The sequence below is a fragment of the Zootoca vivipara genome, chromosome 5, assembly GCF_965207765.1.
Source record: "Zootoca vivipara chromosome 5, rZooViv2.hap1.1, whole genome shotgun sequence".
In the NCBI taxonomy this organism is placed as follows: Eukaryota; Metazoa; Chordata; class Lepidosauria; order Squamata; family Lacertidae; genus Zootoca; species Zootoca vivipara.
In genome coordinates this window covers 46,222,141-46,243,365 of record NC_142588.1, presented here as the reverse complement: position 1 = coordinate 46,243,365, position 21,225 = coordinate 46,222,141, and the positions used below count along the sequence as shown (strand labels likewise).

Sequence of the window (21,225 nt, the reverse complement as noted above, 5' to 3'; positions counted from 1 at the left end):
AAAGATTTAAAGGGCTTCTCCAATTATTATTATTGATAAATGTCAAAAATAGTCTTCCCCACTCCAGCACAACAGCTATACCTCCAAAAACTTCAAGAACCATTCCTCCATGTTGAAAAAGAATATATCCTTCATCTTTATTCACACAGAAGTCTCTCTGCTGTGGTCTTTTATTAAAATAGTGATCCATAGCTATTTATTATTGTATATTCATTAATTCACACTCAGTTCCTTATCTTCCAATCCCATTTCCTGTTGACCGTGATCTCTCATCTGGATTGTTTTAAAAATTTTTACTCCTTCCATTTCAGCTTCTTACATTCTTTTTCCAGGAATGTTGCCAGAGGCTTGGTAGCTTTTCCCTCTAAATTCACTCCAAATTGAGCACACATTCCTTTCTCTCTCAGCTCTATCTCTACCAGCTCAGAATATCTCCACCCATGGTTTCATTCCACTCCTCTAACATTGTAACTCCACCGCTTGATTGTTTCACAGACACCTGTGTGAAGCTCCTCTCCATTTCACCATCTATTGCCTCTAGCTTTACCGTTCCATTTTCCTGTTCTGGCAGTCCTTTATCAATATTAGTCTCCAAAGGATCTGTGTCTTCTTTAACCTCATCTTTTCTGGTCCATTTTCATTCACCATCTTGTCCAGCAATTGCCGCATGATGCAAACAGTCCAACAGTGTTTTTGTCGTACTAAGCATTATTGGTATTATTAATAACTCACTCTCCACCTTAGGGGCTTACAGTCTCTGCCTTAAAAGCTTGAGTCTCCCATCGAGGCAGGTTTTGTTTTTTTTGTGTCACATATCTAAGGCCCAATGCATCCCTATTATGTTTGCTATAGAGAAGAAAATAAACACTATCCACAGTATTTCACGTCTAGCAGGAAAGGATATAAGGTCATGGTGGAAGAGGACCTTGTACTGTGCTGTATATTGGCTGCACTGTTAAGGAACTTGTTTCAGCAAATGAGTGGTTCTGGAATAGCAAAACTGCCATTGTATAGATCTACTTAGCATGTTTATTTAAATTTATTGCAGATTCCTGTAGTTTGGATTGGTGCTTTCCTCCTCCTTGGCACAGCAAAAGGTGAGGGAATACTTTTTACATTATGTATTTCAAGAGAACAATTTCATGATTAAACAAACTAAGCTAAAGCTTCTCCCAGTTTGCCACCAAATGGCATCAACATCCTTTTGACTTCATGAGTGACAAAAAACAGGCAGAGAACCAAAGACTGAAACATTCTAGAAAATGTCACTTTGCAATTTGTGGCATGACAATGTGACATTTAGGGGATGCGCCACAGCTCAGTGGCAGAACATTTGCTTTGCATGTGGAAGTTTCCAGATTCAATCCACAAAATTGCTAAAGCAGGACTGGTAGAGATTCCTTTCCTGAAAACCTGGAGAGTCACTGCCAGTCAGTGTAGTGAACTAGTAGATGGACTAGTGGCAATACTTCCCAGATGTTATGACTGAAATTCAGTGACAACCAGGCTCTTTTTTTCCTGTGTGGACAACTTTTTCCCCAGGATAGTAAGTAAGTATGGAGGAAGAATAGGCTCTTATTGTCAACCTCCACACATTTATTAGGCCTCTGCATAGAACATATGCATGTACACATTTATAACATCCAACCTGAGACATCCTTAAAATGATCTGTGGAAACACATTTAAACATATGCATTCTTACAAGAGCAATGGGTCAAATGCAGACTATGTTACATAAGTAATGTCTAGCCTATCCCATTGATTTTAATGGGAATCAAGATATGGTTAACTTCTTTATAATTTATTTCAATTCAACAGTTTCTATATTGCTTAATTACAATTGTCTCTAAGTAGCGCACAAGAAACTCGGTGTATAAAACGGTTGATTATTATTGGTTTTGGTTAATAAAAGAAGCATTTCCTGAATCCCTGTCTGGTAAGAGAGCCACAGCAGATATTTAAAATCACAAAACTTCCAGCAAAGTAAAGCATGGGAATGTAGGCAGCTGGACTTTTAAAATATCCCTTTTTAAGTTACTTACAAGGCTCCCCCTGTATAGCATAGAAAAGACCATGCAGATTGGAAAGTTTAAAAATGTTTTTTACTTACAAACATTTTCAAAGGTCAGATTCATGTGTTTTTCCATACAGCAGCAAGAGAAGAGAGGCAATAAAGCTTAGCTTCAAAACTGGTAGTAAAATGGTTTTAAACATGTGGTCTGGGCTTGGAGTGATTAGCCCAGACATCTTCTGTGGTCAGATTCACATGGTGGAAGGGAATGAACAAAGAAACTTGACTTCATTAATTCCAAGTTGAGCGGGCGTGATCTAGTTAAGTCTAGCAGAATAGCTTGTTCTATGGTCTTAACCCCTTCATGCATTAACTAGAGCTAATCATGTTGGATATATGAGGCTAATTTATACCACTAAAATGTAGGCAGTAGTCCTAACCACATTTACCTGTAAGTCTGGATCAAACTCACTATAATACGTAATATTAGACATTTGTAATAGGCGATGCTATAGGGGATACAATGTTTGGTGAATGCCATGTACTTAACAATTTTTGCCTTGCACGCTCTCTAGCCAATGAAGTCTGCTATAAACGTCTAGGTTGCTTTTCTGATAAGCCCCCTTGGTCAGGAATACCTGGGAGAAAGCTATTTGGCTTACCAGCATCTCCTGAAAGTATGAATATCTCTTTTTCGCTTTTCACTAGAGAGACTGGGAATCTTTCACAGGTGAGACAACCTTTTTTAATTGTTTATTTAAGAACTGTTGGCAATGTCTGTGTATGCCTGTATGTGCTAGGTCTGATCCTGTCTAATCAGACAGTGGCATTTGCTAAGACAGAGGTTCTCAGCCTCCTTGTCTCACCATTTGTATTACAGCAACCATCTGACAGGGTTGCCATGCCTGTGAATGACAGAGACTATGAAGCTCTTTCCACATTGAAAATGGTATCTCAGGCATAGGCAAACTTGGCCCTCCAGATGTTTTGGGACTACAGTTCCCATCATCCCTGACCACTGGTCCTGTTAGCTAGGGATCATGGGAGTTGTAGTCCCAAAACATCTGGAGGGCCGAGTTTGCCTGTGCCTGTGGTATATAATTGCTAATGAGGGATGGGAGAGAAAGTTAATTCAGTTCTCCTTTGAAAACTAACTCACCTGTCACGCTTTCCAAAACAAATCACAAACTGAAATGCAGCTGTGCTTTGAAATTCACACTCCTCTGGATTTTGCAATGCAGTTCTCCAGCCAAGAATGTGCACAGAAGTGCATCTACTCATGTAAAGTGTGCACATAATTGCATATGTTACTGAAAATAAAATAGAAAATACATCATAATAGGAGAAAATGCTTTGGAAAAAATGTGTACTTTGGGCAAATTGCATACAAAAATGTGTCTACTAGGAGAAATTGGCACTGAAGAAGTTTCATGACAACTTTTTAATATTAAAAATAGCTTGCAAATGTGGGAATATGGAGAGCTGAAGATTGGGAAAATGAGAAACTGATATAGACATATTTACTCATCCTGATGGATAACTAATTCATGATAGGAATTGAGATATATATGCTTGTAACGCAGGCTAGAGATGAGCTAGCATTGAAATTTGTATTGCCAAGGAGCATATGAGGCACTTGAGGATTTGGTAAAGCTCAGATTCTAGGGTCTTTTCACAAGATATTAGTGACAACAGTTGAAAAATCAAGCACAATTCTAGCCAGTAGAACTTTATGAGAATGTTGGTACCTGAGAATAAGTGAGAAAACATACTTTGCTTGAAGATCCTTAAAATAAATTAATTTTATATTTTAAATTCCCAACAGAAACTGTTATACAATGAAAGATCAACTGTTCGAAATTCTTATTTCTCTCCATTGAGGAAAACTCACTTTGTTATCCATGGATTTACCAGCACCGGAAAATATGGCTGGGTTGTGGAGATGTGCTTGGTATGAGATTTATTTTGTTTTGTTTTTTAAAAAAGAATTTCTATTAATTTTCACATAAGCACACAAATTAACAAACATATAACAAACATACCCACTAAAGCAAAAAAGAAAGGAAAAGGAAAAGGAAAAGGAAAAGGAAAAAAGATAAAACAAAAACGACTTCCCTCCCTCCTGTCTTTCGGATTTGTTTTTTCCACCCTTATCCTGCAGTTTCTTTTACCTACTCATTCCAAGTCAATTCGTAGGATTTATTTTAGTCCTGCAAGTGTCCTTAGACCTCTACAGTTCCTCTCCATGTATTCCACGAATTTACTCCATTCTTTTTGGAACTTTGTTTCTCCCTGATAGCGGATCCCGTGGGTCAGCTTAGCTAATTCTGCATAATCCATCATCTTCTTCCTCCACTCCTCAATTGTCGGTAAATCCTGTAATTTCCATTTTGGGGCCAATAAAGTTCTTGCCGTGGTTGTAGCAAACATAAAAAGTATCTGATCTTCTTTAGCTATTTCCCCTCCCATTATACCCATTTTTTAAAAAAACTTCAGGTTTTTTGGGAAAGGTATATCTTAACATCTTTTTCAACTCATTATATATTAATTCCCAATATTTTTTGACCTTTTCGCATGTCCACCACATGTGATAAAATTCACCATCCTTCTCTTGACATTTCCAGCACTTTATATTACCTGTTCTATACATTTTTGCTAATTTAACTGGTGTTAAATACCATCTATACATCATTTTCATAACATTTTCTTTCAATGCGGTACATGCCGTAAATTTCAATGTTTCATTCCATAATTTCAACCACGCATCATAGTCAATATTATACCCAAAATCTCTTGCCCATCTTATCATCACTTCTTTTGTTAGTTCATCTTTTGTACACCATTCAAGCAACAAATTGTACATCTTTGACAATAATTTTACTCTGCCTCCCAACAATTCTGTTTGAAATTTGGACCTTTTGTTTTCAAATCCTAATTTCTTATCTTTTGTCAATACATCATTCACTTGATGATATTGTAGCCATCCTGTCAAAACCTCCTTAATTTCTTCAAATGGTTTTAATTTCCAACCTCTATCTGACTTTATCACATTTCTTCATCAGTGGCCCTCCTTACCTCCATATTTAACTTTTTAACCGTTAATACATCTACTGGTGAAATCCACCAAGGCGTTTTAACCTCTAACAGCATCTTATTTCTTTCCCAAACTTCAAATAATGACCTTCTTATCACATGATTTGAAAAACCTTTATGGGCTTTAATCTTTTCATACCATAAATAGGCATGCCATCCAAATTAATTGTCGTGACCTTCTAGGTCTAACAAATCTGTGTTTTCAAATGTTATCCATTCTCTTATCCAGCAGAGACAGGACGCTTCATAATATAACCTTAAGTCTGGCATGGAGAATCCACCTCTTTCCTTCTTGTCAGTTAGCAATTTAAACCTTATTCTTGGTTTCTTCCCCTGCCAAACAAATCTTGATAAAATTTTCTGCCATTCTTTGAATTGTCCGCTCCCTTTTATTATAGGAATTGTTTGGAATAACAATAACATCTTGGGTAACACGTTCATCTTAATAGCAGTAATTCTTCCCATAAACGACAACTTCATTCTGTTCCCTATCTCAAGATCTTTCTTTATCTCCCTCCATACTGGATCGTAATTGTCATTAAATAAATTAATATTCTTTGCTGTCATCCAGATTCCCAAATATTTTACCTTTTTGGCCACTTCGATTCCATGTTTTTGTTGGATTTCCTCTTTTCCTTCTTTGCTTAAATTCTTAACCATCATTTTTGTTTTCCCTCTATTCAACTTAAATCCAGCCAACTGTCCAAATCTATCAATTTCTTCTAATGCTTCCGCAACACTTTCTGGTATGAGATTTATATTGACTAGTTTCCTTCTTCAGTTACAGAATCTAGGACATGGGGAAAATTATGCAGACACACAGGGTCACAATAACATCAGTATGTCATTTTGCCTTTTCCAAACTTGTGGGATGCATTGGTTTGCATTAGTCTTTGGGCTCTTGCTCTAAAGTCACACCTTACTGTACAGTTGCTGTCTACCTGTTGTGCACTGTGACCTGGATTGTATAGGCTAAACTGTAGAAGGTGGGCAGGAGGCTAGCCCTGTCTCTGGGTGTGAGATTGGACTACCTAGTTTTTGGATCCTTTGAAACTGGTGATCAAGTACATTTGAAAGAACTTCCAATGTTTCTGATTGCATTAGCAACCTCTAACATATTACTTTTTTCTGAAACATACATGTGATGCAGCTGCTGGTGAAGGTGGAGAACGTAAACTGCATTGCTGTAGATTGGGAAGATGGTGCCAAATGTACCTACTTCACAGCCGCAAGCAACATTCGTGTTTTAGGGGCTGTAACAGCTTATCTTATCAACACTTTAATGGTAAGAATTATGTTACGTTTCAGAGCCAGATACTATATCCTACCAAATCAGCTCTATTTTTAAAATATATTTTATGTTTTTCTCTATAGGTATAGAAAATAAAAATGCATATAATAGAAACATTATACATGCAAGAAGATTCTAAGCAGATAGAAGACCCGAGTATATTCGAATAAAATGTCAAATCTATTTCGTTATAGTAGCACAAACTTCCCAATATGAATTCCGCCAGGTCAAATGTAGGTGCACCTCATCTTACATAGGAGTTCAGTTCCAGGGATTATGCGTAGATGTGGAAATTGCATCTTGCCAAACCCTTGGATCCACCCCACAACTAGCCAGCCTGCCTTCTATAAGGGGGGAGGGAAAGAGAGGACCCTCAGCATTCCCAGAGCCAGTGTGCTAAGTGGACATTGTCCCACAAGCAAGGCTAAGAGCTTAAAAGCTCTTTTCACACAAGGACCGCTTGGAGTTACCCACCGTGACAAGTGCTTTGAAGCTCTTGGCCTTGCCTCTTGGGGAAGCCTGCTCACTGTGCTGACTCTAGAAGTGTTAGGGATACTCTTGCAAGACCTTGCAGGAAGTCAAATTGTCCCATGGAGTCTCAAGAGAGCATCCCTACCAGTGGCAGAGACAGCACATTGAATGGCCTTGCCTGGGAAGAAGGTCGAAAGCTTAAAAGCTATTTTTGTACCAGGTCACCCAAAGTGGACCCGGTGTGAAAACAGCATTTAAATCTCTCGGCCTTGACTTGAGCAGTTTCAATCAGCCCACCTTCAACTGTGTATAGCCGGAATTGTGCAAGTCAAATGCACTTAAGATGAGGTATTACTGCATGTTATAATGGATACAACTTTGTATGTAACATCCTAGATTTTATTCCGTTCCTACTTTATACCCTTTTATGTAATTTTTGCATTCATTTTTTCACATTCTGTTTTTATTGCACTGCCAACAAGTTGCATGTACAGTTTTAGTCATCTTTTGAAGCAAGGATGGTGTGTCTAGTTTCACAGCTTGAGGCAAAACAGGAAGTGCCCCCACCTTGCTTCTGCTGCCCCTGCTGAAGAATCCTTAACTTATCCAGTTCACTCAATGCAGACAGTGTCAACATAATTCCTGAGTCCATGTCAATTGCATTACAGCACATATGCAAAACTCTCTGCTTTATAATGTAAGAATGATGTCTCCTTTACTAATCATTTAAGCTTATATATTCCACACCCCCATTCTTGAATCACTAGAAAGCGTATCACTATTGTCCATCCAAGATCCACCTCATTGGTCATAGTCTTGGTGCTCACACTGCTGGAGAAGTAGGAAGACGACTTCGAGGCGTTGGCAGAAAATTTACAGGCATTGGCAGAATAACTGGTATGAATTCCTATGAAACTGCATTTTAATCTGTGTTGTGTATACACCATACATTTAAAGCACATTTTCCCCAAAGAATCCTGGTAACTGTAGTTCGCACTTGGTCACGCTGGTCGATGATCTCCGGCGAGCTGGGGACAAAGGTGAGAGCTGTTTCCTAGTTCTGCTGGATCTCTCAGCAGCCTTTGATACAATCGACCATAACATCCTTCTGGACCGTCTAGAGGGGTTGGGAGCTGGGGGCACTGTTATACAATGGTTCTGCTCCTTTCTCCGGGGCCAGAAAGTGGTGTTGGGGGATGAGTGTTCAGACTCCTGGGCACTCACTTGTGGGGTGCCTCAGGGTTTCGTTCTCTTCCCCATGCTTTTTAACATCTACATGCAGCCACTGGGAGAGATCATCAGGGGGTTTGGTCTGGGTGTTCATCAGTATGCAGATGACATCCAGCTCTACCTCTCTTTTAAATCAGAACCAGTGAAGGCGGTGAATGTCTTGTGTGAGTGCCTGGAGGCGGTTGGAGGATGGATGGCAGCTAACGGATTGAGGTTGAATCCTGACAAGACAGAAGTACTGTTTTTTGGGGACAGGGGGTGGGTGGGTGTTGGGGACTCCCTGGTCCTGAATGGGGTAATTGTGCCCCTGAAGGACCAGGTGTGCAGCCAGGGAGTCATTTTGGACTCACAGCTGTCCATGGAGGCGCAGGTTAATTCTTTGGATTTTTTGAATAGTCAAGTTACTTTAGAGCCGGTCTAATGTAAATACTGTCTGTTTAAGAGAAACAGGTGCAGGTGATTTCTGTTAATTGCCCACAGGCGTGGGCTCTGCTTTTTGTATAGAAGACTCTGCCAGAAAGCCTTCTGCATCTCTTAGTTAGATCTTCCAGTTTGATTCATCTCTAAGTAGATCACTCTCTCAGTTGTTCTCAGTTTAAGAGATTCCTTAGTTGAATCTTAGTATGAGAGTTGCTTAGTTATAATGCTAGTTTGCTGTTAATTCTTGGGTAGTTTAATGGGAGTTTTGTGGGAGGTTTTGAATGTGGGTAGATTACATTGCTAAGAGAGAAAGCATTTATCTTTAGTTTAAAGTCTCTTTAGAGTCAGTTTGTTTTTCAGTTAAAGAAACCCAACCGTTTATATTTTCATCTGCATACTTTTACAAGTATGCAGCTAGTAAGGGGTTTCATTTAAGGGAGATAATTCCCTACGCTCTTGGTGGTGTTTTCTTAGCCAGGTCAACTTTTGACTCCGTATACTCTGCGTGAAGCGTACTTTAAAGGGCCGGTGTAAAACTGGGATATATGATTTAGGTTGAGCAGGTTTCAATATCCAGTTTTCTCCAATATTATTCTTATCACATATATATTATTATCCAATAAATTCTGTGTCTAGGGTGGCTGTCTACCAGCCCCATCTGATACGCAGGCTGAGACCCTACCTGCCCGCAGACTGTCTCGCCAGAGTGGTGCATGCTCTGGTTATCTCCCACTTGGATTGCTGCAATGCACTCTATGTGGGGCTACCTTTGAAGGTGACCCGGAAACTGCAATTAATCCAGAATGCGGCAGCTAGACTGGTGACTGGGCGTGGCCGCCGGGACCACATAACACCGGTCCTGAGAGATCTACATTGGCTCACAGTATGTTTCCGAGCACAATTCAAAGTGGTGGTGTCGACCTTTAAAGCCCTAAACGGCCTTGGTCCTGTATACCTGAAGGAGCGTCTCCACCCCTATCATTTAGCCCGGACACTGAGATCCAGCACCAAGTGCCTTCTGGCGGTTCCCTCATTGCGAGAAGTGGGGTTACAGGGAACCAGACAAAGGGCTTTCTCGGTAGTGGCACTCGCCCTGTGGAACACCCTTCCAACAGATGTCAAGGAAATAAGCAGCTATCCTATTTTTAAAAGACATCTGAAGGCAGCCCTGTTTAGGAGTTTTTTTAATATTCAATGCTGTATTGTTTTGATATCCGATTGGAAGCCACCCAGAGTGGCTGGGGAGACTCAGCCAGATGGGCGGGGTACAAATAATAAATTATTACTATTATTATAATTATTATTATTCCCACAGAGCTACAGTTCCAAGCATCCATAGCAAACTACAGATCCCAGGATTCCGTTTGGGGGACAGGGGATATGCTTTAAATGGTTGGTGTGAATACCACATTAGAAAGCTTGATTGGTGAAAGATAGTCATTGGGAAAATGTGGGATCTCATCTGATTGATAAAGGCAAACCAGATGCTGACCTATGGCCAAGCTCGTTCAGATGCAACATCATTAGGAAATGTTGGATGTATAAGGACCATTGATAAAATGCACTGTAACACAATTGCAAGGCAAAGCATTACATCATAACAGTATAGCTGACTGAAAAAGATGTCATACATTCTGCATTTCAGCTTTCTCACCACATTCCAGCCATGCTGGAGATTGGAAAAAGAAGGTGGGAGTGAAACGCAAGGAGCTAGGAACAGGGAATAGATGTGCCTTATCCTGATTTTTAGGACAAAGATACTGGGTGGGTAAGGAGGTTTCTATAGTTTCATGTGACAGCAGCATCTTTTGAGCCTTGTTTACTGTGTCAGCATAATGGCCTGGTGTAGATGTTACTGTTGAAGAAATTTAAAAGGGGTTCCTAGAATAGAGGTAGCGCTTCCAGAAACCCAAAGAAAAGGGTGCAGGCTGCATGTGAAAATACAGGCCTTCATTGAAATAAAGATGTGCACAGGGACAGCCCAAAAATAAAGAGGCTCTGAAGTAACATACAGGAACATGAACTCTTATACACTTCTACGCTAGCCTGTGATTACAACCAACCAATCAAATGATTACAACAACTTTCCCAAAGCAATTACAATCCATAGTCGTCATTCTAAATCAGAGATCCTTAGCTAGCCTACCCCAACCTTCTCATATATCATTAAACACTGCTGTCCTTCAAGAACTAATTTAATTAATTTCTGATTAATTAAGCTATTCTTTACCTTTCTACAAACATCTGTTATTAATTTATTATTAATATATCCTTTCTCTATGTTAACTTAAAATTAAATGATACTGTTCCACCTAGCCAATCTCCTTCCATGTATTCTCAGTTTTCATCCTTTCAGAATTTTATTAATCTCCACTTAAAACAATCTGTTTTTTTCCTACCTAGAGGAGTTGGTGAGGGTTCATATATGAATTGCTAAAGAGCACTGCTAATATGTTTGCTCGCCTTTTCCAGTGGGTGGCATTGCAGCCAGGCATCCAGGCTGCTGCAGTGATCTGGCGGGGGGGGCGGAGATTGACCCCCCCCTCGTGCCATCCTGGCTACGTCACTGGCACTGGGTGGGGCCACAGCTAGGGGTGGCCCTGCTGTCCAATCAGCGCTGGTAGGGGACATGGCTGTGGGAAACTTAAACCACAGCGCAGGTGGGGGCCCCTCCTCTTTTGCCCTTTGCCGAATCTGCCTGCCTGCCTGCCTGCCTACCCACCCACCCACCCTCTTTTTATGCTTTGCAATGACACAACCTTGCTATGGACAAATGTCGTCTGCCATATTGTTGGGACTGGGTAGGAATTTTTTTCCACTTGGCAAATTGACACCAGCCATTTGGTTTTCGCCTACCTTGTAGCAATCGTCACAACTTTGTGAGGTTAGGCATTGAGTAAGCCTTTGTTTGGATGGAGGGGAGGTTGTAGCCTCCACCTGCCCCTCCTCATTAAGGGTATCTGGGGGTGTGGATTCTGTCTGATGCCCGGATGTGGGCTAGGGCCATGCCATGACCCCAATGGGGACCCCTCAGGGTGTCCATATTTGATGTAAGTCATAGGGCTCCTCCTATTGGTGGTTTACCCTTAGATGGACTCCCTGGAGGTGGGCAGGGGTAGAGATATAGCCTGGCTATACCCAATGCCTAAGCCAAACCACTCACATCTGTAATCAATAAAGTTGTGGCCCATTTGAACCCATAAACCTAAATACTCATGTCCATGTGTTTATTAACCACTAGGGAAGTGTGGGTCATGGGGCCTTGACACACAGCAAATATGGAGCTTTAACAAACCAAATAGAGTCCTAACACAGAAATATAGGGAGATAGAAAAATCTCCTTCATTACCATTCATAATCAGGATGCAGAAGTGTCTCTCAAGCTTGAGATTTCAAATGTTGTTGGACTACAACCTCCATCAGCTCGAAGCAGCAAGGCTAATGGTCAGGGATTTGGGGGGTTGTATTCTTGGACCCAGAAAAAAACAAAACAGGTTTGCTAATTCCTAACTGGATTGTTTTATGTTTATTTAGGCTTGGATCCAGCTGGGATAGGTTTTGAAGGTTTCCCTGATATGGTCAGGCTGGATCCTTCTGATGCTCAGTTTGTGGATGTCATACATACCAATGCTGGAAAGTTTCCCACGATAGGTAACTGCTAAACAAACATGGATTTTGTGCTGAAAGTTGAAGCATGGACCAAACTAATTATTGCCCTATGAATCTATTTCAGGATTTGGTATGTTCAACGCCACTGGTGATCTTGACTTTTACCCTAATGGTGGAAGGGTTATGCCGGGATGTGATGAGAAGAATACAACACTAGTTCAAACTGACTTTGAGGACTTTGATACAGGTAAGCCTGTCTGCATTGTTAATAGCAGGGGTTGCCAAACTTTTTGGACCAGTGTAGTTCAAGTTTTGAAAGTGTGCTGGGGACACCGGTCACAAGTATGGCTGCTGTGGGGAGAGTGCCATATCATAAAATTAGATGTAGGCTAAGACGACTGGGCGTATAAGACGACCCCCAACTTTTCCAGTTAAAATATAGAGTTTGGGATATACTGTACTTGCCATATAAGAAATACGACCCGGTGTATAAGATGACCCCCGACTTTTGAGAAGATTTTCCTGGGTTAAAAAGTAGTCTTATACGCAGGAATAATGATATCATTCAAAAAGTAGAAATAAATCTATTAGAGTTCATATATACAATATAACAGACCAGTGGCGCAGAACATCAAGCCATGTGTTCAAGATAGGCATCAAAGATCAGTCTCACAATGGCTATTAACAGAAGACTTCTCAAAAGTCTAAAAAGTAAAGTTTTCTGAATAGTTTTTCAAAAGCTTCAGTGGGAGACGTCCCAAAAGTCTCAAGGACAGTTAATTTTGAAAAAACTATTGTCTATATTTCTGTGATTGGTTCTCATTGCAACACAGGGGTTTGTTTTTGGGATATATTTTTTCTTTGGCAGAAATGCAAGGTGTTGGAAACTGCCACCACTCAAGAAGCCATGAGTACTATAGGTACAGCATTCTCTTTCCTGGAGGATTTGTTGCTTACCCATGTGAAACATATGAATCCTTCAAAGAGGTAAGCATGGTGGTCTAATTTGATTACATTATATCAGCATAGCAGGGCCAATACCAAACTTGGAAAGGAACACATGACTTGGCGCGGTGCCGTGCCAATGAGGGGCCCTCCACCCCCACCCTGCAACTGGGGCAGGGCCTAGCATGGACTACAGTTTTATGAAATTAATAAATAGCCTGCATCTATTTTTTCCCATAGAAGAATTACATTTTCAAAGCTTTACTAGCAGAACTCAAGTTTCAAATGTTAATCTTACAAAACCTCTTTCTCACACTTACTGAGCCCAGTGTGAGACTTAAGAACATATTTTACTAAAATGTAGCTTTTCCAGTTAGCAATACAAAATAGGTACTCTGTCTCTCTGAGCCAAAACCCAGATAGAGAGAGACTACACATAGTTTTTGCACATGCAAGCAATCTCATTAGCATATATAAACATTTGTAGTAGTATCCAAACCTTGTGATTCAATCACAAGCTCAAGCTGCCTCACCTTGAGTGGTAAAAACACCAGTTCCATGGAAAAATACTGGCCATGTGCTTAAACATTATTTACAGTAACTTGAATACAATGCATTTAAAATATCCAACACAACTTGCACAGACTCCATACACATCAAGGGTTAGGCACATACCTGCCAAGTCCTGGACAAAAAAATCCGAGATCGGCAGCCTGTGACACCGGAAGTGGTGTAGACGCTACTTTCGGTGGCGTTTTGCCCTTCTATGGGCACCAGAAAATGGCGGCGCCAGTGCCGGAAGTCGCTTCTATGCATGACCGGAAACGTGTAAAAGCGACTTCTGGTGCCAGCGCCGGCATTTTCTGGTGCCCATAGAAGGGCAAAGCGCCACCGGAAGTTGCGTCTAAGTGTTTCCAGACACGCCTAGAAGCGACTTCCGGTGCCGGCATCGCCATTTTCTGGTGCCCATAGAAGGGCAAAGTGGCACCAGAAAAATGGCCGCTGGCAGAAGTGGATTCAAGGGAGAATAATGGGATAAAAACCTATACGGGAGACTACCGGGAAACGGTAGGGGAAAAAGGGGGTTTCCCGGTAAAAACGGGATACTTGGCAGCTATGGTTAGGCACAAAGACTTTCAGAGCAGAATGTGTCAGCCTTGAATACCAACACCTCACTGTAGAAATTAAGGGCAATTCAACTACCACATCCCATCAGTGCAAGGATTTCTGCTTGCACAATAGGACTTCCCCCTCCCCCTCCCTCAAGCATGCCCCAAGCCCTCCCCAGATCTGCCCTGGAGAGTTGGGGGAACCACTAGAACAGATTTAGGGAGTGTGCAGGTGGAGGAGAGGGGAGAATGATCCATTGTGTAAGCAGAAAACCTTGTGTTGATGGAACAAGAAAGTTAGAAGTATGTTGGTTACAATCCCATGAATCAGCAGCACTCCAAACCTTGTTTACCAGGGATTAAGTTCCATTGTCTTCTACCAGACTTGCTTTTGAGTACTCAGGGTTAGGATTGCAGGTCTTGAGTACTCAGGGTTAGTATGGGGGAAATTGCCGAAAAATAATAGTTCTTACTCTTCATAGTTTGAGACAATACGGCAGAACAGCAACAAAGGAGGCGTGAACTGACACCATAACAAATGTTCGAATGGAAACAAGCTTATGCTCTCTTGACCAATGCATTAGTTTTCTCCTAGGGAAACTGCTTTCCATGCCCCAGAGAAGGCTGCCCAATGATGGGCCACTATGCTGATCGGTTCCGTAATAAACTGAGGATGAACAACCCAAAGTACTTTTTAGATACAGCACCTAAGAAGCCATTTACCAGTAAGTGCACAAATTAAAGTCAGTTCAGTACAGATACACATAGGTGTCATTGCTGTGAAATCTGTTGATATAAAAGACTATTTTCAGCAGTCCATGCGGTGATCACAATTTTGGGAATCAAAACAGGACACATAGCTGTGACTTCCCCTATTGTTTTCCATGCAGAGAAATGAACACATTTTCAACTGGAATCATTTCCAAGCACCAACACAGTGCAGGGAGGATTACTGTGGATTTTCTTATCCCAGGTGACCTTGTACAAGCCCCAAGAATGTGTTTGAAGTTGCAAGGAACAGATTACAAAGTTCCTGGTCAATTTTCTCTCTCTCCAAGTGTGAAACCTTGGATAGGAAACATTTGTTGTTGTTGTTGTTTAGTCGTTTAGTCGTGTCCGACTCTTCGTGACCCCATGGACCATAGCACGCCAGGCACTCCTGTCTTGGATAGGAAACATAGAAAGCTGCTTTATGCTGAGTCAGACCATTGGTCCATCTAACTCAGTACAGTCTTCACTAACTAGCTGTTGCTCTTCAGGGTTTCAGACAGAAATCCTACCTGGAGATGCCATGGATAGAACCTGGGACCTTCTGCATGCAAAGCACGAGTTCTGCCACTGAGCTACAGCCCATCCCTAATGTGTGAAATGATTAAAGATCACATATAAAAAAGCACAGGAAGCAATCATATATGCGTGGATAATATTCACACACCTTCATGCTGCAATCTCTGACCTCATTGAGATTCATTTCTTAATCATAAAATTCCCACTCCTAATTAGGATTGTCTAATTGGGCAATGTTGATGATCGAGGTACAAATAAATGCTGTTTTTTATGGGCAAAATACATGGGGAGAGGCAATGAAATACTTCACACATTTGGGCACTGCACATTTTCCTTTTTTTGTTGTTGCTAGTTTTAAAATTCAAGGTGTCAGGGGGGGGATAACTGGGTCAAACGTAACATCAGCTTCTTAAAAATTAAAGAAATTAAGCTCTTCCCACACTGCAGTGGATTTAAAACAATACACCTTTAAATTTATTTTTAAAATCTAAGCTTCGGACTAACACAGCAACAGTGGCCTGGATCCAAATTTCAAGTAATGAAAGTCTTGTTCAACTCACCTCTTCCCAAATTTCTTAAGAATCTTTAAAACTACCAGCTATTAAAGTAACCACGGTTGCTTTTTCATTTGCATCAGGCATAAATGCTAAATGCATAAAATTCTTCCTCTCTGTTTGCAGTTCTTGCTCTTCCTACTTTCACATCTTGATTCATTATATATTTTTTGTGCAGGCTGGCTATATAATATATCGGTCAAGCTATCTGGAATGACAGGCGTGAAGGGAGAAATGGACATAGCTTTCCAAACGAAAGATGGAAAGACAAAAGAATACCAAATTGGGAGGTATGTTTTATGATGTAGTGAAATAGCAGGTTTTGCAGTTTTGCTCATACATGAATATATTAATCACCATTATACCTGTTTATAAGTTGGGTGCAGATATTTCACAAGTCAGCTGTTCTGTTTATATGCTGTAATGTTAATGTATACTTAGTTTCAGTTGTCTGTCACCAGGGCTGTCTTAAGCATATGCGGCCCGCCCCCTGGTTGCCCAGTCCCAGGTGCCAGGAGAGCGGAGCCGGCCAGCCGCCTCAGTGTCTCGCTGGCTTGGTCGCCCCCAAACTTGTGGCACAGAACCACCCGCAGCAGAAGAGTCCGCCGTGGCACTCTGACCGACGGATGGGCTCTTCCCCGGACTCAACTCTTGGGCCCCGGACTCTTGGCCTGGTGCCCCTGAGAGCCTGGCGCCCAGGTGCCCCACACCCCTAGCGCCTATGGGTAAGATAGCCCTGCCTGTCACACTTAAATAATTGCAGGTATGACAGTCCACAGCCTGCTGATGCTCTGAGGAATGCATAGGGCTGCTATGGACACCAACAATTTTTAACCTTCAACATGGAACCTACTTTTGCTCTTTTGACTGTCTCTCTCTCTTTCTCTGATTGTGTATTTTGTCGTCGCCCCCCCCCCCCCCGGCCACCTTTCTACTTCTCTTAAATGAAATCCTAAACAAAAAAGTTGTCAGATGTAGAGAGGAAACTGTAACAAAGAACTAAAACAATTACATGATCAACTAGTCTTTGCAATGGAGAACTTAATGGGTGGCACTGTAAAAGTTCAAGAGCAGATTTTATAACACCTTGATGCCCTCTTTTAGAAGTTGGTATGTAATAATAACGTACAACAATTTCATGGATTTATTGGGTGATCTTTAACAAGCCACGCTTTCAGCCTCACCTGCTCATCCATCTTGAAATATATGTATGTGAGTGACACGAAATGTGAATGAGCAACAATAATTTCGCAGATTACCTGACTATGAAGTTGACAATTGCAAAGCACAACTGTTGTATTGATTCTCTCTAATGACCTTCTTTGTTTGCCCACTTTCAGTGGCAGCCTTAACCAAGGGCAAACCTACTCAAAGCTCATCAGTGTCGAAATTAATCCTGCAAAAGCTTCACGAGTTGAATTTATTTGGCATAAGAAATTCTTCACTTTACTCTGGGTTAAACTGGGAGCTGAAAGAGTGCGCCTAGTCCGTGGAGAGGATGGGCAGGAGTAAGTATGGCTATTCTGAATGTTTTGATTTAATAATTTATACCATCAGGGGTGGGGGGTGGGGGGTGTCATCATCTGGGCAGCCCAGGACCTCCATACAAACTTCCCTGGCTTGTGCCCTAGAGAGTGCACTTTGGTGCTGTGAATGCAGCAAAAATAATGCAGGAGGCAGAAATTACAAGTTACGAGTCCCTGCAGTCACAGCATCCACTGAGATGCTGTAGTCAGGGCCAGAGCTCCCTATTCCTGCTTTAAAGACTACATACTTGGATAATTAACAATTCTGTTGGAACAAACCACAGCTTTCCAGTTGAGAAAATCATGTACATTCCTTAATTTACCAGTCTTATGCTCACACTTGGCTATCTCTGCTTCTTTTCAACATTCAGCAAAATATATTGAGGAGGGGCAAGAAAAACTTACTGGACGTGGGAGATTTATTGACATGGTTGTTTCTGCCTTTTCTTTCCCAGATCTTTCTTTTGTGGCAGTGGGACAGCAACTGATGGAGTTCCTCAAATACTTACACCTTGCTGAGCATTAAAAGGACCGATATGAAATAAGCAGCACAAAGACGGCACACAAAAAGCTACCACACTATTCCACATTCTCAGAACATTAAAAGGAAGCAGATTGTATATATCTAAACTACAAGAGCATAGAACTGCTTTTTTCACTTGGCCACTGAAAGAGCTTGAATGTCTGAAACATGTTTGTGCTTCTTTCTTAGTCTGCTCTGTGCAAAATCATGGTTTGTTTTTAAAACAAGAAGTCATTGTTATAATTTCTATCTGCTTTCTAAATACATGAAAGTACTATAAACATAAAAAATTGAGGTTTTGATGTATACTGGGAGTTCATTCCTGATCCAGAAATAGGGCACAATAGATCAGTAGAAAAGAAAGGACACAGCCACGTAGGGTCATGATGTGTCCTCAAGAGAGGTCCCCTAGAAGGCAAAGAGACCCTTGAATTGTTAATCCTGAGCACCCTCATTGCACAAATCCAACCATGTCTGTACATTCTGACAACTGATTGAATTGATATGTCCAAATGGGGAAGTGTGTGTGTGTGTGTGTGTGTGTGTGTGTGTGTGTGTGTGTGTAATAGGAATCTGTTGCTCACATTTCTACAGAGACATCCTACCTCACATTTTGACCATCAAGTAGCACAGCATGATATGTACATAACAATAGCTGCTCCAGACTATATTGAACCCTCATGCAAAATATTGTATTTAGTGCTTCGTAGAGATAGTATATTATTATCTGTTACAATAGCTGTGTGCCTTTTAGCTGAAGAGCAGGGGTATGTATGCATTTTTTTCAGACTAATTAATGAATGGCTGCAAAAAACAACAACACAATAAAGAAATTGCAACAACTGAGTAAAAATGTTGCTCGCCTTCTTATTTTAATACCTGTGATAGAATCCCAAACTCTCTCTACAAAAGTCTATAAATGGTGAAAGAATTCTATCTATCTCTCTCTCTCTCTCTCTCTCTCTCTCTCTCTCTATCTATCTATCTATCTATCATCTATCGATCTCTATCAATCTCTATCTATCTATCTATCTATCTATCTATCTATCTATCAATCATCTATCTATCTATCATCTATCTGCTTCATTTATCCAGTAAATTTATAAACTGATTCCTCATTAAGAAATTGGTGTACATATCTGATTACACATGACTAAAACATGAGTCAGTTATTCTTTTTATCATTTTTTGCCTGATTATTTCCATACACGCTACCCACACTTGTGCCCAGGGGAGAACACTTTGGTGCTGCAGATGCAGCGTTTGACTTCACCCCCCAGAAGTGCACGTCATTATCTCTCGAGACAGATGGATGCCAACAGCAAAATCTTCAACACAACACAATAACTCCAGTCCTGCCATATTTGAGTTTCAACTCCTGAACGTAATAGTCCATGACCTTTCTTCCAAATGGTTATTTGAAGATTAGTTCCATAAACTGAGGGTCCCGTGGGACCTCTAAGTAACTTGGAGGGCACTGTAGCTTACAATATGTTAATTAATTTCACCCTCTTTATTCTAGTACTTTAGCAACTTGGAAACATGTCAGGTATATTAGGCCACATCTTCAGAGTTATCTGCTCACTCAGTATGAACTGTTGACCTAAAACTCATACAAGTCAAGAGGGTGGGTGGGTGAGGGGTTCAGGTTTTTTTTAAAAAAGAGAGAGAAGCAGATAAGCTGCTTCTGTACATAGAAGTCCAATACACGTTAATGGTTTACTTGCTTCCATCATCTGACAACAGCTGACAAATATTTCATATATATAAATGATACCCTGTGCACCCAGGTGGCACTGTGGGTTAAATCACAGAGTCTAGGGCTTGCTGATCAGAAGGTCGGCGGTTCGAATCCCTGCAACGGGGTGAGCTCCCATTGCTCAGTCCCTGCTCCTTTTTTTTAAATAATATTTTTATTAAGATTTTTCAGAATACAAAAAGAAAAAAGCACAAAAGAAAAAACAAAACACAACAATAATAACACTACAAAAAGAATAGACACACAAAATCAAATTGCTTATTCCTTAATCCCTTCACATTGTCTATAGGGACCCCCTCGGGTTTCCCTCCCTGTGGTCCTTTAATAAGTTTATAATTAGCAAATTCTATCTCATTTTAATCACCTTGTATATCTTATTTATCATCTCACATCTTATTAATTTCCACAGTTTATTTACAACTTAATTTCTATTCTAATATGTTACTTTAGCATGTTTTTAAAGATATAATTTAAATTCTTTCCATTCTTCTTCCATCGCTTCTTCTCCCTGGTTGCGGATTCTTCTGGTCATCTCAGCCAGTTCCATAAACTCCATCATCTTCATCTGCCAGTTATGCTCAGTCCCTGCTCCTGCCCACCTAGCAGTTCGAAAGCACATCAAAGTGCAAGTAGATAAATAGAGACCGCTCCGGCGGGAAGGTAAACGGCGTTTCCGTGCACTGATCTGGTTCACCAGAAGCAGCTTTGTCATGCTGGCCACATGACCCGGAAGCTGTCTGCGGACAAACGCCGGCTCCCTCGGCCTATAGAGTGAGATGAGCGCCGCAACCCCAGAGTCGGACACGGCTGGACCTGATGGTCAGGGGCCCCTTTACCTTTACCTTACCCTGTGCACATAACTTCAAATATTTTGCAGCAGGTGAGTTTTGTCTCTTCATCACATACAAAAGCCCAGAGATCAATGACTTGCAGCTCTTCCAAACCATTTAGCCCCCATCACATTGTATCACTGTGTAAGTCATGGGGCAGAGCACTGTGGGCAGAGCATATGCTACAAATAATGTTAAAAATCATGGGGGGCTTCAGAGGGTGACCTCAGTCTGTCAAAATGCAAAGTCCCCTATTACCTTTACAGATTTTGATTTGCTCCCCATCAGGAAAAACAAAACAAGCTGTAGCAACATTTATGAACATACGCTTGTTTCTGCTCCTTGAAGACAGAGCCATTGATAGCCTTATCCTCCATGAATTTGTCCAATCCTCTTTTAAAGCCATCCAGGTGGGAGTGCTTTTGGAAGATGCTGAAGACTTATGTTTTTCAGTTGGCTTTCCAGGTATTGTTTATTAATTAGGTGGTCGAATTATGTTTTTACACACACACACACACACACAGAGAGAAAAAAATAAAATGTTGCTGAGTTGTGGTTTTCAGATT

The 21,225-nt window shown here is 41.0% G+C and overlaps 1 protein-coding gene across 1 annotated transcript in view; it reads left to right on the top strand.

The window, feature by feature from the left end:
* LOC118096576 (pancreatic lipase-related protein 2) overlaps positions 1 to 18,923 on the top strand; it is a 36,828-nt gene extending 17,905 nt beyond the window's left edge. Inside the window, exons 3-14 of the mRNA XM_035138534.3 lie at positions 1,049 to 1,097; positions 2,588 to 2,742; positions 3,838 to 3,963; positions 6,256 to 6,390; positions 7,635 to 7,764; positions 12,052 to 12,168; positions 12,251 to 12,373; positions 12,995 to 13,113; positions 14,776 to 14,905; positions 16,200 to 16,311; positions 17,362 to 17,529; positions 18,003 to 18,923. Coding sequence (XP_034994425.1) covers positions 1,049 to 1,097; positions 2,588 to 2,742; positions 3,838 to 3,963; positions 6,256 to 6,390; positions 7,635 to 7,764; positions 12,052 to 12,168; positions 12,251 to 12,373; positions 12,995 to 13,113; positions 14,776 to 14,905; positions 16,200 to 16,311; positions 17,362 to 17,529; positions 18,003 to 18,066 — 1,428 coding nt within the window. The 3' untranslated portion in view covers positions 18,067 to 18,923. The remainder of the gene's footprint in view (positions 1 to 1,048; positions 1,098 to 2,587; positions 2,743 to 3,837; positions 3,964 to 6,255; positions 6,391 to 7,634; positions 7,765 to 12,051; positions 12,169 to 12,250; positions 12,374 to 12,994; positions 13,114 to 14,775; positions 14,906 to 16,199; positions 16,312 to 17,361; positions 17,530 to 18,002) is intronic.
* The last annotated feature ends 2,302 nt before the right edge of the window (positions 18,924 to 21,225 follow it).